This window comes from Phascolarctos cinereus, unplaced genomic scaffold, assembly GCF_003287225.1.
Source record: "Phascolarctos cinereus isolate Bilbo 61053 unplaced genomic scaffold, phaCin_HiC Scaffold_4;HRSCAF=312, whole genome shotgun sequence".
NCBI lineage: Eukaryota > Metazoa > Chordata > Mammalia > Diprotodontia > Phascolarctidae > Phascolarctos > Phascolarctos cinereus.
Window position 1 is genome coordinate 158,884,473 of NW_027555847.1, and position 17,003 is coordinate 158,901,475.

The following is a 17,003-nucleotide window of genomic DNA, read 5'->3' on the forward strand; positions in this document are numbered from 1 at the left end:
ATGGAGTTGCCAAAGTAATCTCCTTAATGCATAGATGTGACTCACTCTCCCCTGTCTAAAAGCCTTTGGTGACTTCCCATTAGCTCTAGGATAAACTACAAACTCTTTAGTGGTACACTTAAGAATTTTCATAATTTGGCTCCAACCTACTTTTCTAGCAATGTTTCACTTTACAAACACCCTAGCCAAAATGGATGTCTTTGAAGGTGACATCTCATCTCCTACTTTTCTGCAGTCATACAAGCTGTCCTTCATGCCTGGAATGAATTCCTACATCATCTTAGCCTCTTGGCTTCCTTATCTTCCTTTGAGGTTCTACTTAGGTGGCATTTTCTCTGTGAAGGTCTCCCTTCTGTGAGTGACTTTGGATGCCACTTTCCCCCTGCTATTAGTACTCTTTCTCTTCCCACATTACTTTATATTTACTTCTCTGTATGCATGTTATATTTCTCTATTTAACATGTAAGCTTTTTGAGGAAAGGGACCATTTCATTTTTGTTTTTGTTTACTCAGCACCTAGTGTAGTACCTTATAAACAGTAGATGTTTAATAAATGTTTATTGAATTGAACTGAACCACATGAAAACCAGGGCCCATTTGGCCTAGTGGGGTTTGGGGTATTTCCTAGTATTAAAGTTATAATTGTTATAGTATCTGGACTGAGTATTTGGTAACTTCCAGGAGTTGTCTCCATTCCTCAAAGATAGACTTATTGATCAGATGCTTCCTGTCCCAATATGTCTAACTTCTCTTTTTTGATGGTCAGTTAGTAAATGAGGGTCTCAACTTGCTGGAACAATGAGCCCAAACCAATACAATAAATGAGGAGTTCAGGCTCAATGTGTGTTGATCATAACCAAGAGAAGAGAGGACTATAGGTGAGCTCTGTCTCTGATTGGAAATGGGACTGGATAGATTCTGGGAACGCTAGGAGGCCCTCACATGGTACCAGTGCCTGTTCTCCCTTTATCTCTCATGGTTTCAATGATATATTTTAGTACATTCTCCCTCTCCCTCTCCCTCCACCCCAAGGATTTCATCAGAACTAGTGTCAGAACTTGTCCCTTCTGTCTCCTTCCCTGGGGTCTCCATGGTGAATGTTAGCATCTCATAAGATAGTAGAATGTTAAAGCCAAAAGGAACCGTAGAAATCATCTAGCCCAACCTCTTCACTTTGCAGGTGGGAAAACCAAGGTCCAGTAGGGAAATGACTTTACTTAGGTCAACCAGCTGGTTAGTGACAGAGCCAGGACTTAAAACCAAGGTCTCCCGATTCCTAGTCTAAAGACCTTTCCCCCATCTTGTGCTACCTCCCAGTTCCCACTGTAACCCCCTCAGGGTCTCTGTGACATGAATATCAGTTCCTTCTTTGTTTACACCAGGGTCTCCATGATGAGTGCCAGTACCTCCTTCAGCCACAGTTGATTGTCCGTCGATTGCTTGATGTTGCTGTCCTGGTTCCTGGTCGTCCCTCAGAGCAAACTCTTTCCTCTCATAACCGTTCGGCCCTGTTCAAGTGAGTCTGATGTGCCCTGGCCTTTCATTGCCTTCCCAATTGCCCACCAAGTCATGATTCTCTCATGCCTCTTTCCCAACTGTTACCAAACTCTTGGTAGATTATACCAAAGAGACTACCCTCCCTCTTTCCCCCCTCCCTCCCTCATTTTCTCTCCCTCTCTCTCCTTTCCTCCTCTCCTCTCAATCTCTTTCCCTTTTTCCCTCTCTTCCTCCTTTTTCTCCCTCCCCCTCTCCTTTCTTCTCCCCCTTTCCTCTCTCCCCCTCTCAATCTCTCTTTCATTCCTTCCCTTCCTCCTCCTCTTTCCCCTTCCCCTTCTCAATTCCTTTTTCAGTTTCTCTGTCCCTCCATCCCTCTCTCTTTCTCTTTCCCCTTCTCCCTCCTTCCTTTCCCCTCCCTTTCTTACTTCCCCTTCCTTCCTCTCCTCCCCTGTCAATCCCCTTTTCCCTCCTTCCCTTCCTCCCCCTCTTTTTCCTTCCTTCTCCCTCTCTCCCTCCTTCTCCTCTCTTTCCCCCTCCTCCTCTCGATCTCTCAGTCTCTCTCTCTCCCTCCTTCCCTCCCCTACCTCCCTCTCTCTTCCTCCTGCCAACAAATACACACAGATTTCTCCTTAATAAAAGCTGACATTTTAATAAAAACTGCTTGTATATGCATTGAAGTAGAAATTACAAGTATTTTTTATCCCTGTTTTACAGATCAAGAAACTGAGACTTAGGCTAAATGGCTTGTCCATTGTCACATAGCTACCAGACAAAATTGAAACTCAGATTTTTCTTGTCTCCAAGTTTAGCACTCTTGCCACTGAACCAGTGGAATGCTAGGAAATGTTTAACAATTGGCTCCCCAAAAGAAAAAAAAAGTATGTATGATTCACTTTTAAGTTTAATCTGTATTATTAGCATTTTTCCATCACCTTCTTAAGTCTAGACAATCAACCAAACACTACGTCAAGCCCTGATTTGTGGCCAGTTTCTGGGGTGAAAATGCTGTCACTGAAAATTTAACAATCAGCTCTTAAGAGCCTCTACAAGCACATTACTGACTATACCGTTCCACTTTCTTAAAAAACAGAGAAGGAAGTGTGTGTGTGAGTGTGTGTGTGTGTGTGTGTGTGTGTGTGTGTGTGTGTGTGTGTAGTATACTAGGTTATACTGTACACTCCTTTGGAAAAATGTTAGCTCAGAAACAAGTATGTTAATAAACCATATAGCTTCTTGTACGAAGAATTTTTATTCCAATAAAAATCCCAATAACCATTCACACACACATAAAGCAGTCACAAAGAAGGCAATAGAATATAATTCTATACTTTTAGAGTGTCCTTCTGGAATTTGGGGGTGTATGGTTTAGCTCCAAAGTCTTCCACCAGCCTTGATATCATAGCAACTTTCTAAGAAAGCTGAGCAAAGCCAATTCCTGAAAGTTGGAAGACTTCTAGCTTACAAAAAAAGCTTCCTGAGAAAAACATTTCAGGAGATGGAAAGTCCCCAGCCCCAGGGTCCCAGGTTCTACAAAGGGAAAACCCCTCTCCTCTTGTTTTTTTTTTTTTAATATCCTTTATTTCTCCCACAAGCTTCTTTTCTGGGGTATTTCGCCTCTACTATAAGTCATCTCTCTCCCCTCCACCCTCTACCACTTGGAGCCTGTGCCATTTTGTGATATCACCACAGGGTAAGGGGGAGGAAGAGAAGAAAGGGGACCAAAAGGACTTCAGGATCATTATTTCATTTAGGGGGTGGAATAGATAAAGCCTCCTCTTTTTCTTTCTTCCATTTGTTTGTACCATTATATATCTACTTTTTTTAGGCTAGGCAATGGGGTTAAGTGATTTGTCTGGGGTCACACAGCTAGTAAGTATCAAGTGTCTGAGGCCAGATTTGAACTCAGGTCCTCCTCACTCCAAGGCTGATGGTCTATCCACTGTGACACCTAGCTGCCCCTCTACTTTTCTTTAGTGGCTATCTCACCTCTCTATTGTCTTTTTTGTTGTTCCCTAACTCTTTCTTGGAGGATTGAGGGGATGAGAGGGGTAGTAGGTGAGCTGAGATCATGTGGGTTGCATTTCTTCAACATATTTCATACTTCCTTCAGCCATGTCTGTGGTCAACCAGATGGGGGTTGGAGATCAGTAGAGATTCAGAGAAAGCCTTCCTTGTCTTTGTGGGTTCATTTCTCTGAGTCTCTCTGTTCTTAAATACTGCCATAAAATTTGATTACACTGCATTTTATTTAATATGCACTCCTACTGAGTATCTAGAATGCAACAAGATATTAACTAGTTTGCCTCATGGTTGTAACAGATACCTACCAAGCAGGTTGTCACCCTTGCTTCATCTTAACCTAAGTGCTCATCAAGAGATGGTCTTTTTGTTTTTCTCTCTAACTCCTGCTGTCCATGTAGCAGAACCCTCCAATTAGGAAGGGAAGATACTACCACCTGAAGTCAGTTCTATGTGTTCTTTTTTCCTGGGCCTCTGTCACCCTCTATTCCTGGCCCTCCAGCCCATGTGGGCTGCCCATAATATGCTCAGGGAGAGATCGGAAGCTTCTCTCTCTCCTTGGCCCCGTTAGTGTTGAATGACTCTCCACTCGCTAGTGCCAGGCCAAGGCACATTAGGAAGACTGACAGTCCCCATGAAGTGGCATTAGAGGTGGTTTTTGTTGCCCACTACTCGTTTTGCCTCAGTTACTAGTCCTCTTTGACACATCCCCTCCCATCCCCAGTTGTAGGGATGAGTAAGGGCTTACTACTTCATCCCAAAGTACAAATCTTTCAGCGCTGAGCCTGAGTACATGGCTATTTCTATGGTGTCAGAGTGTGTACGCCCAGATTCATTGTCTATTGTTACAGCAGGGCAAACTGAATGAAACCAGATAGCTATGAGTAAGCACAGGCTTATGAACTGTTGTGCTGACCTGCACTGTTCTTGAATCAGCAGATATGTCTCCCTAGGTGGATTCTCATTCTATCCCAGGTCTGGAGCTTGGGGTGTATAGCCTCCCTTGTGTGTTGAGGTTAACTTTTCAGCACCTTGTTGCCAATGAGAAGCTTATCTCCCTGTATCCTGCCAGTGACAAGCTTCCCTCCTTCTTTCTTCTTCAAAAAGCCCTGGGCACCCTGGGATCCATTTACTGAATTTCTGTTACAGAGTACTAACTCCATCCCTTGGTTTCATTGGCAAAACATAACTGACAGGTCCTGAACCTAATGACTGACCTGTGCTCCTTGCTTATGTATTGTTACTGCCTCCTACTCCCTTAAGCAGTTTAGATCACTTTTAGGAATATTATCTTTTGAATCAGCTCCTTAGGATTTTATGACAAAAAAAATTTTAAGTGTCTTTAACATGGACATAGTTCCTACCAAGAGAAGTGTTACTTTCATTATGTTGTCCACTGGACATGGGCCAGTTTTCTTTCCTTTGACATCTAGTTCTTTCCCAAGCTTCCTCATATGCCCCATTCATCCCCCATATCGCACCTCACTGACATCTCTCCTCACCACTATAATCTTCAGTATCTCTCCTTTCATCTTTGTCTCTTAGAATTCCTCACTCCCATTGTCACCCCTTATCCTTGTATCCCCCCCTCCAGGGTCTTTGTCCCCAGTTTCACCTCCAGGGTCTCTGTCCAGCTGAAGTGTGTGGGATCTCGTGGGGGCTCTGGCTGCCCTCTGATGATGCATCTGCGTCCCAAGGCTCCTCCCCTGCACAACTCAACCTCTGTGGCCTGTGGGGAATTGACACCATGTGGGCTGGAGCTGGCCCTGCCTCCTTGGGGGGACTGGGTTTATGTACGTGTGGAGGCACCAAGGGGTCTCCCTGGAACCCTTCGATTCCAGCTGTGTGTGCAGCTACAAGGTCAGCACAAGGGCCCCTGGGTTTCTGTACTTTTCCTTGGGGACCCCCTCATAGGGACATCCTGTGTCCTACTCTTGTACCATCCAATTTCAACTTTCCATGTAGCTATAAAGAAACCCAGCAGGACTCTACCTGAGATCCCTTGTTGGAAACAACCAGGATATCCCCAATTATAACCCCTCATCTTTCCAGAACCATAGCATTACAGCTATGCATGTAGCTGTAAAGTCAGCCACAATACCCTAGGTCCCTTTCTGGGATCCTACCCCAGAATACTTTACCTTTCCTCCATGTATTATAGGACAATATGATTCCTGCTGTGATCTTACCTCACTCTTACCCTCTTTGAACTTTCTCATAGTGATACCTCCACTTCATCTCAGTCTGGGTCAAGACCCTAAGGATATTATTTGAAGGTCATAGAGGCTATGGATAAGCCATGAGCTCCCCCTATAGAATACCCCCAGCTCAATGTGCCTGGAACCCTGGTCCCTTAGAAGGCTATCCTGGGTGGGGATGGAGGGAGGTCTTGTTTAATAGCTGTTGGGGATTTGGCTAAGGTGGGAAATTTGGGGTCTGAATTGTGATACTGATGGGACTGTCAATGAGCTATAAGCTTCTTCCCAGAGTGCCCCCAACATGGCCTGTCTCGAGCCCTGGTACCTGGAGCAGCCATGAACATGCCCCAGTCTCTGGGTACTCAGCTGCCCCCTCAGGAGATACCACCCTTGGGAGCCCCTGAAGAGGGGTCTGAGAGCACATCTCCCCCTGACCACTGCTGGCCAGTGCGTCCAACACTGCGGAATGAGCTGGATACCTTCTCTGTCCACTTCTACATCTTCTTCGGCCCCAGTGTGGCCCTTCCACCAGGACGTCCAGCTGTGTTTGCCTTGAAGCTCCTGCCTGTGCTGGACAGTGGAGGGGTCCTGACGCTGGAGTTACAGCTCAATGTGGTATGGATGGGGCAGGGAATGGGGCTTAGGGGAGGGACGAGGGGGACAGAGGAGGAGAAGCTGACAATATTCTCAGCTTGAAACTTCAGGTACTTATAGCCTTCAAAATGCTTTCCTACATATCTTCCACCCAGCCCAGAAATCAGTGTTAGAAGGGACCCTAGATTTCAGGCAATTCAACTTCCTGCTTGGTATAGGAATTCCCCAAACAGCATCTTTGATAGGCAGTCAATCGAGTATCTGCTTGAATATTTTCAGTTATGGGATTATCCATTCCACTGTACTCTTACGTAGCTCTGAGGCTAGAGATATTTTCACCCTCATCTAACTGAGGACTTCCAGAGGAGAGCCTATGTCCTCCTTACCCACAGATTAGGAGTTCCCTGAGAACAGGGATCCTATTTTCCCCCATCAGACCCAGGATTCCCCAAGATCAGAGACTTTGTATCTACTTTTAGACTGGGTCAAAATCTACATGCCATACTTGGATTAGGGTGTCAACTGACCATGGGGGCTGTCAGGGTGATGATTTTATCATAGGATTTAGAACTGGAAAATTTTTTTTGACATCATCTATTACAAAGGTTCTTAACCTGTAGTCTGTGAATTTTTTTTTTAATACTTTGGTAGCTGTATTTCAATGTAATTGGCTTCCTTTGTAATCCTACATATTTTATGAATTTAAAAATATAGTTCTAAAAATTAAAATATTGTTCTGAGAAAGAGGTCCATAGGCTTCCCCAGATTGCCAAAGGGATCCATGACACTATAGTTTAAGAAACCCTTATCTAGCCCATCTCTTCATTTTATAGATGAGGAAACTGAGGCACATGAAAGTAAAGTTACTTGTCTTAGCTGTAAACATCACCCCTAGAAACCTCTTCATTGCAAAAGGGTCAACTTCAACCTAAGTTTTGCTTGTTGTGCAGTTGTTAAAAGGACAAGATAAATTCCTTCCTATGGACATTGAAGAAATAGTAGTCTAGCCTGCGGACCCCTTTGTCATCCTCAGTGCTGTCACCAGCTAACTAGAAAAGGCGTAATTTTTTCCTTTGAAGAAAAGTGCTTAATGCCAGCTTTTACCTCAAGTCTTTCCCTCCACACAGGATCCTTTCCTTCCCTCCGCCCTTTTCACTTTATTACCAGGAGAGCGAGTCAAGAGTAGTGGCTATTTGCAGATTAAGGGAACCATCAGTTAAGTTTCATTTTCATGATAATCTCACCAGTCCCATTTCCATCTAACATAAACACCCATGAGCACCTGCTGCTCTATCCGTTACCAGCTTAGGTTTTTAAGAGAATAATTCAGCATCTTCTAGGAACCATTGTTCATTGACCAACTTATTTGACTTCTGATGCTGTTTTCTGGTTTCCTTCAGTCTTAGAGGGTTGTCTGTGCCATCTTCCCATTGCTATAACGTTAGCCTGTCCCCTAGCTTCTCTTACATTTCAAATTCATGGGACCTCTCTGTTCCACTCTTCTTTTTCCTGCAGTGCACCTCATTATACTCGAGAGTTCTTTAGAGCGTTCTTTTGTCCTTGCCATGGGTTCATTAAGTAGGTTTCTTGACTTTCCTCTGACTTTCGCAGCTAGCTACCTTTTAAAAAAGTTTAATTTTTTTTTCTAAAATGAAGATCTGCTTTCTTTGTCTCCCACCTCCCATTTCTCCACCCCATTGAGAAAGCAAGAAAAACAAAATCTCCTGTTAGAAACATATAAGTAAGCAAAACAAATTCTGAAATGGCCATGTTGAAAAAATGTCTCAATTCTGAGCCAATCACTTCTCTATCAGGTGGTGGGTGGTTGGTTCGTCCTGAGTCCTCTAGACTTGTCTTTTGCTGATCAGAGTTCATAAGACTTTGAAAGTTGATTATCTTTTATAATATTGTTGTTATTGTAGAAATTGTTCCTGGAAATACTTTCCATTCCCTTATATGTTATGTAATACCTAATCTTTTAAATAGCCATTGGTGGGGAAATGTGATGCAGAGGGAACTCTATTTACTTTTTTCCTTACATCTTTTCTAGTCCCATTTCCCCTAAAGGACAAGGTCCAGGTTACTTTTGTGCCACTATACAGAGATTCCACTAGGTGGAGGCATTCCTCTTTGACAGTCAGCCTTGGGATGTGTTACTGTTCTATGCTGGCTTATAAAATTTAGAAGTGGATGAAGATAATCTGGTCAAATCTGCCCACTTTACAGATGAGGCCCTAAAGAGAGGTTAAGTAACTTTCCCAAAATCACACCGATAGCTAAGAGGCAAGTTTAGCTTCAAATCCAGGTTCTCTTGTTCCAAATAATCCAGTTCTCCTTATATTACAAATGCTGGCTACATTTACACCTTGCTTCACATACATTTTCTCTACTATTAAAACATCTCTTCTGGGCATCCTGTTACTCTAGGTGACCTATCACCTGTTATTATAGAGGCAATCTGTTGGAGGTGGGTCCCCAAAGTTACATAGCAACCTCATATTGGAGAAAGAACATGTCAATTCTTGGGATGGACCCAGTATTTTAAGCTGATTTTACTGACAACAAGCTTCAGGATTGAGTGCCTGTCTTCTCATCAGCCTTGGAAATTTTGTGGAAGAGGTGAAGTTTCCCAGTCTCCCTGAATAATGGGTGGGGTGGGCAGTTGTGGCTTGAGTGTGGAAGAAGGGAGAAATTTTTCAGGAAAGGGTGACCCCCTGTGTGGAGGTCTGCATTTGGATAATAGGAACAGTGGTGGTAGTAAGGATCCTCAAAAGCTCTGGTTATATAGGATTTTCCAGGAAAGTGAGGTAGAGGTGGAAGCAAGTTGTTCTAGGAGTGGGGATGGAACAGGAATAGCTCTTAAGGGAATGATTAGAGGAGACTGGAAGAAATGTCCCTTTTTTTTCAAGAGTCTTGAGAGTGGAGAGAAAAGCCTCAGTGAGGCGGAGTTTCTGTTGCTTGGGGTTTTAGGAATCTGGGAGTCGGGGAAAGGTAGGAGAGGGGGAGAATCAGTGGTGGCATCACAGGGTAAGTTCCTAGGGAAGTTATAGTGGCCTTGGGGGAAAAAAAATCTTTCCTCAGTCCAACTATAGATCTAGAAAGTAGTTCTGGTCTGTTTGGTTTTCCTTACTTGCCCCCTTATACAAACAGCTATGGGGGTGCAGTGGATAGGGTGTTGGATTTGTGACCCTAGGCAAGTTACTTACCTCTCAGCTACATTTCTTCAACTGTAAAATAGGGATAATAATAGCACCTACCTTACAGAGTTATTATGAAGATTAAATGAGATAATTTTTTTAAAATGTTTTACAGACCTTAAAAGTGCTGTAAAAATGCTAGCAGGATGTTCAGCAGGCCCTTTGCTTCTCTAGAGTCATCAATTAGAATAATAGCTAGCATTTATGTATTGCTTTAAGGCTTACAGAGTGTTTTACTCGTTTGATCCTTGTAACAATCCTAGGAGGTAGGTGTTATTATTATCCCCATTTTACAGAGGAGGAAACTGAGGTCCAGAGAAATTAAGTGAGGAAGTAAGTTAAGTTGCCCAGGGTCACAAGTGAATAAGAATATGAGGCAGGATATGAATTCAGGCCTTTCTGATTCCAAACCCAGTGCTTGTCCATTCTGCCTAGAGTCATTCAATTCTTGGCAAGTCAAGGTATCACCCTCATGAGGTCTTCGGTCCTCTTCCAGAATGAGGGGTCAACAACAACAACAACAACGATGACACCTATCTCCTGATGTAGGCTCTTTAACTTACGAAAGTTCTGAGTCACCTTACGTCAATTCCCCCATTCCTTTGGGAATCTCTTCCCAAGAGGAATTAGGAGGAGCTCCAAGATGCCCAATTCTGAAAAGTGACATGAGACCATTTCTGGTTAATAGCCACTCATCACCACATTTCTCCTATTGATTTAGTCGTTGGATGTCACTGGGTCATTGGTGTCACTGGGGTCCAGCAGGCTCACAATCCCTCCCAGGTCAGAGTTTCATGCACAGGCTGGGCTTGCTATAGTCCTCATTCTGACAGCATCTTCTCCTTTCTAATTTCTCTTTCTCAGCTTCCATGATAAAACATTTCTGTCTTACATATTGATTTTCTCCTACATAACCAATGATTCTTCTGCACCAGCTCACTAACTTCCAAGCAGTCAAAACAATTGCTCACCACCCAATTGACCAATAAATATTTATTAAACACCTGGGCTGGTGTTTATGTGCCAAACACTGTGCTAAGTGGTGGGGATGCAAAAAGAAGCAAAAGACAGCCCCTGCCCTCAAGGAGTTCACAATCTGATGGGGGGGGGCAAGCAAACAAATACGTACAAAAAAGTTATATACGGAATAAATAGGAAACAATTAAGAGAGGGGAGATACTAGAATTGAGAGATTGGGAAAGGCTTCCTATAGAAGATGAAATTTTAGATGGGCCTTAAAGGAAGCTGGAGAAACCAGGAGGTGGAAAGAAAGAGGGAGAGGGTTCTAAGCTCCTTCCTTCACTACGTCCATGCTGGTTTCCAACCTCTAAAACAAAAATGAGCATTGAGGTAACTTCCTGATCCTCTTAAACACACCCAGGAAGTATCTGGCAACTCTGTGTCCCCACAACCCACACAACCTTAGGTGCGTATCTGTCCCTCCTTTGCCTTTTAGCCTCATAGCACCCTCAACTCTGATACCTTTCAATCAGGGGTTCTTAACCTGGGTTCTGTAAAGATAACTGTATTTCAGTGTAGTTGATTTTCTTTGTAATCCTATGTATTTTACTTTCTACATCTAAAAACATTTTTTTTCTGAGAGTTTATTGGCTTCCCCAGATTGCCACTGGGGTTCCATGACACAGAAAAAGTTAAGAACCTTTCTTTGCCATAGAAGATGGGAGCAGAGATGGTTGATGGAGTTTCCTCTGGGTCCCTATACTATCAGAGTCATTCACCAGCCCCAGTCCACCTCCCCGTCAAATGTAATAGGGACTGAATCATTCTTGGATTGAGTGTCCCTTTTGGACCCAATTCTTCATTACTTTCATGGTCTGCCCAATGAATATCTGATTCAAACATCTTCTCCCAAGGGACTTGGTAACTTCAGGTCAGTATTAACAGATATTTCCATTACTGTTTCCCATTTAATAATCATTTAATAGTCAAGGGCTTTTGTAAGATTAACTTAAATAATTTACAGATCTACCTTCCCTTTCCTGGTCTCATCATGTCCTCCCTCCATTCCCCCTCATTAATGAACTGTTTTCTTCCATACCTGATATCCTGAGGAGAGAGAGTAAAACACTACTGCTATACCCAGGTTCCTAGAACCTATTTAGGTTTATTCAGACACTGCTTAAGAAATCTCATGTTTTTCCCTGAATCTTCTCCTATGAGATGAAGCTAGTCATGTGATATTATAGCAAAGTGAAAAGACATTTACTTAAAATAGAATGTAAGAAATATAACAAGATATAAGAATGAAGTGGTAGATAAATGAATGAATGAAAAAAAACCCCCATGTCTAGCACTATATTTAACACTGAGAATACAAATAGAAAAGGTGAGAAAATCCTCACTCTCATAGAGCTTACATTTTTATTGGGAGAGACAACACTTAAAAAGTCCAGCTTCAGGGCTGATGGCAATGGCGATGCTAATGGGTGGTAAGACCAAGGGGTCTTTGGGTTGTAACAGTAGATCAGACAACAGCACCCCAATGCCTGGGATCTACAGAGTAGTAGCAGGGTAGATGATAAGGCCCCACCGGAAGGAAAAAAGTTGGTAACATCTCATCCAAGTGGTATGAACAGTCATACCACGTCCTGGATGGAGTTTGGGTAGCCTAGGGCTAGTGAAGGGGGTGAAGGGAAGTTAAAGAGAGAAGGTGGTCTAGGTGTCGGATCTTCCTGCCCCTCCTGCCTCTCAGTATTTATCATTACCCATATTCTGCATAGACCTGTGGGGGACATAGTTTCTAATGCTAAAATAAAACTCCCATGAACTAAAACAGAAGAAACCCCAGGTCCAAAAAGGGGAACCTGGAATGAGCCAGAGTCTGATCACAGTTTACAAAAATTATAACTGCATTTATTGCCTGAGAAGAAGCTTGCAAGCTGGAGCAGTGAGACAACATTCCTAGCTGTTCAAAGGGGAGTGGGAAAAGGATGAGGTATTTATACGTATTTGAGGGTATTCAGTGCTAAGTGGAGGGTTAAGGGAAAAGTACAATAGACTGCGTTGTCAGGAGAGTAGGGTCCAGGGAGAAGACTTGTGCAAACAAAACAAATCAGAAAGCAGAATGTTTGCTGATCTTTAGATAAATTGGGAAACAAGATGTCTGCTGCTCTCTTGGAGGTGGTCAAGACTGCTTTCAGCGGTTGCATACATCTCCAAGTTCAACTAATATTTACTTGCAGTGGGTCACTGGAATGTCAAGTAACCCTGGACTTTAGAAGTCCTCTTGATTGGCTAGTTGTGCTATGCCATTGTCTGGCTCCCCTGTGAAAAAGGGAAGCTCTCGCATATTTAATCAGCTAGTATGGGCATTACAGAGCTCATATCCACACCAAAGAGAAATGTCCCCCTTGTAAGTTGAAGAGTGGTTGGGGGTGAGGGTGGGGTAGAAGGAGCTATTGAGTCAAGTAGGAGACATAACTACTTTTAAAACATCTATTTTCCAAACTACAAACTCCCCAACTTTTAGAGAATTTAGTTCACAAAGAATTTAGTTCCTCACTTATCAGTTCAGTACCATAGCTGGTACACTGGAAAAAAAAAGTTTTGTGAGTCCATTCTTTCAGCACTACCCATGCTGCACACAAAGCACCTCACTGTACAACAGCTACCTAGGGTTGGGTGTGATTTTCCCAGAGATCAAAACCCAGGCTCTGCAGGTCTAAAAGACATTGCATCTCAGCACTGGATCCACAAAGCATTGAACTCCAGCCACTGTGGCTTCTCATGACAGGAGTTGTAGTTAGGAGGAAGTCAATAGTCTTTGCTTCCCAAGTGGAAGAGGAAAACTTGTCTTATTAATAGCAGTAGGAATTAGACATAACTGTGGAGCAGCTTTCTGCCTTTGTGCTTACTTTCTCTTTCCTCTCTTCTAGAGCCTTACTCAAATAATCTCATATCCTGACTCTCTTGTAAGAGTTTTTTTCCTTTTTTAAAAAATTTAGTAGTATTTTATTTTTCCCAATTGCATGTGAAGACAATTTTTGACACTTTTTATTTAATAGTTATTTTTTCCAAGAACATGTAAAGGCAATTTTCAATGTTCATTTTTTGAAAGATTTTGAGTTCCAAAATTTTGTCCCTCCCTCCTTCCCCTCCACCTCCTCAAGATGGCAAGCAATCTGATATAGGTTATACATGTACAATCCTGTAAAACACATTTCCACATTAGTCATGTTGTGAAACAAGAAATGGAACAAAAGGAAAAAGTGATGAAAGAAGTGAAAATGGTATGCTTCCATTTGCATTCAGACTCCATGAGTTCTTTCTCTGGATGTAGGTGGTCTTTTGGAATTGTCTTGGATCATTGTATTGCTGAGAAGAGCTAGGCCAATCATAGTTGATCATTGCGCAATGTTACTGTTATGTACAGTGTTCTGGTTCTGCTCACTTTGCTCAGCATCAGTTCACATAAGCTTTCCAGGTTTTTCTGAAATCTTCCTGCTCATCATTTCTTATAGCACAATAGCATTTCATTACATTCATATACCACAACTTGTTTAGCCATTCCCCAGTTGATAGGCATCCCCTCAATTTCCAGTTCCTTGACACCACAAAAAGAGGTGCTATAATTATTTTTGTACATGTAGGTTCTTTCCCCCTTTTTATGATCTCTTTGGGATACAGACCAAGTAGTGGTATTGCTGGATTGAAGGGTATGCATAGTTTGATTCTTGCAAGAGTTTTTGCTCAGCCTCCCATCAGACATCCTTATCCAACACCAGTTGGTGCTGGAGGGGGCATCATTATCTGCTGTGCTTGGCACAGATTTATGGGGAATATAATTCTCAAGGAGAAATGTACTCCTAGCATGTATGATAGTGGTTGGGGGTAGAAGGTATTTGGCTGAGGAAGAGAGTTAATTTCTCTCTTCTCTCTCCCTCTCTCTTTAACCTAACCCTCTTTCTTCCCCTCTCTACCTCCTTGCCTCTCTTCTCCTTTTCCCTTCTCTTTTCTACCCCTCCCCCTTCCACCCTACAGTGGGTGGTGCCCATTCTTTACTAGTTTTTCCCTACTCCATTGGTGTGACCTTCCTCTTAGTCAAAGACTTTACCCCACCCTTCTTGGGGACTGGTTCTTTTGGAGAGGCTTATTCCTGCTCACTTACCAAACCTCCTCCCACTAGAAAACTGTTAAGTCATACTAAGTCCAGGACACACAGATTCACTCATTCTATTCTGATTTTGAGGAGCTTTAATAACATATATCAATATTATCTCTTTTCTCTCTAGCTTTGAGCTCCCTGATGGTAGTCCCAGAGATTAGACAGAGAATCTATTTTTCTGGTAAATATATATATATATCTCAGTATAAAATCTCCTCCTGCATGTATTACCATTTATCACTCCCACACCCTCTCAGTGGCATTCAGTCTTCTAGTCAAACAAACAAACTGTGAGAAACTTTTTTTTAAAATGGCAAATCCCAGAGCAAAACAAATTCTTTTTAAAATTATCTTTTTTTTCCAATTACATGTAAAAACAATTTTTAAATATATATTTTTAAAAATTTTGAGTTCCAAAAACCAAACTCTTAAAGGAAACAAGGATGAGGGAAGCAGACTCAACTTTCCATAGAGAATAGGAGGGTAGAGGGGTAAGGCAGAATATGGGAGTGTAGAATTCACCAGGGTCTGTCTCCAGAGCTCAATGGGTACAGCCCTCCATTTTATTATATTTTACTTTTGTTAAGCTCAGATCACCAGTTATGATATAGGGATGAAAGTATTTTCCTTTCCTCATTCCCATGGAATCATAATTGATGACGTTAGGGCAATGCCTGGTGTCACTGCCTTTGCATATCTCCCCTTGGGGACCAGTGGAGAACTTCCACATGGAAGGGGCTGCCTCATGTTCTCCCCTTAGCACATTTGCTCACTTCTCTTCTCTGTCAAGATTTCAGCCTTACCATTTCCTTCTGGTCAAAAGGACAGACATCCACATGTCAGTTAATCCTTGGCCATCCTCCAAGAAGGTACTGCATAAGATTAATCATTTATAATCAACAGTTTCCTGAAGCTCATATTTTCTGGATCAAGGGCATGTAATGTCAACATAGAAGAGTAGTCTTTTTCCTTTTCTTTTACTGTTTCACGTATAATAAACTTTCTTAGCCCAACTGCAGATATAGGAAGTAGTCTGGGTGGCTCCCCTCTTTCTTACTGACTTGTAAGAAAGCTCAAAGTCCATTTGATTTACCTAAGTATGTTTTATATTAGTGACAACAGAGGAACAGATAGAGAATAATTTGGTTCTGAGTTCCCCTGCTTCCAACTCTACCCCTGAGGCTGACATCTAGGTTGCACAAGGGCTTGGGTAAAGAATAGGCGGGGCTGGACAGCTGCAATACAACTAGATTCTACATCACAGGAAGTGCTAGCCCTCATTCCTGCATCTCGAGGTCTTGGTGCACTAGCTAACTTTCCCACTGAATTGGAAAATTTGCTTCTCCTTGAAGACACCAATATTAAGACTGACTATAAGTCCTGCTACAAAGTTGGGACAGTGCGGGCAACTCTAGCCTCTTAAGATCAGAAGGTCATGCCCACCTTCCAAGTTACCAGAGGGAATCAACCCTGAGCCCTGCAAAAAGCCTCAGCTTGGGCAAAAAGACATTTACTGATGTATTGACAGCCTTAGTTTCTGTGCTCCATGCCCTTTTGACCTGTCCTGGGCTCGGAACTCTACCCAGCTCTGCCTATCCCTGGCCAGATTGTCATGTCCTTCGTAGATGATACGTGATTTATACTTTTAAAACAGCAATGACTCTTGCCTGCCCTGGTCCAGTCCTAGCCGCCCCTCTGGTTCTTTTGCCTGCTTCATCCTTCTCCCCTAGTAATGATCTATACTGGCTGTCCATACCTGGCCCTGGCACCATCTGCTGCTAGCAACTCACATCCCCCAAGTCTTCCCAAAATGAGACAGGGATAAGCCATTGGAAAAAGTCCAAAGATACCAAGTAGTTCTGAGTCTTAGAAGGCTAATGTTCTTAAATCTGAGGTGGATTGCCAGATTCCATGCCTAGCTTGCTTTCCTTCCTTCCTGCCTTTTGCTTGGCCTCTTAATCCTTTCATTTAAATTCAAATGGATATTGGCCCAGATCACTCTCAGGTTCTTTTTGGCTCTGTAATTTCTTTTCATCTTCTTAGTGAACCCAGTTCAACATTTTTAATTCCTAGGATTGATGTGCCTACATCCTTCTACCCCTTGGTGAGGAAGGCTCCTTCCTATTTCCTACTATCGCCTTTCTCCCCTTACACATGATATACCACCTATTCATTCTGTTACCACAAATTACAAATAGAGACTGTGGCTCATGATGGCAAATGGTAGGTCAATGGGTACGCAGAAGACTGAAGGGAAAATCATCTACATTTCATCTTAGCCTAAATTCAGTGTCTATATTTCAGGGGCGTTGTTTCACAAAAGGAAGCCATCCTAGGTATAGGGAAGCTTATATAGTCACTTGTGAATAATAA

General features: G+C 42.6%; 1 protein-coding gene across 1 annotated transcript in view; it reads left to right on the forward strand.

Annotated features, from left to right (window-relative positions):
* The window catches only part of TMEM8B (transmembrane protein 8B), a 71,176-nt gene that overhangs the window by 36,830 nt on the left and 17,343 nt on the right, over window positions 1-17,003 (forward strand). Inside the window, exons 4-6 of the mRNA XM_020977117.2 lie at window positions 1,383-1,516; window positions 5,111-5,376; window positions 6,004-6,329. Of these exons, the coding sequence (XP_020832776.1) occupies window positions 1,383-1,516; window positions 5,111-5,376; window positions 6,004-6,329 (726 nt within the window). The remainder of the gene's footprint in view (window positions 1-1,382; window positions 1,517-5,110; window positions 5,377-6,003; window positions 6,330-17,003) is intronic.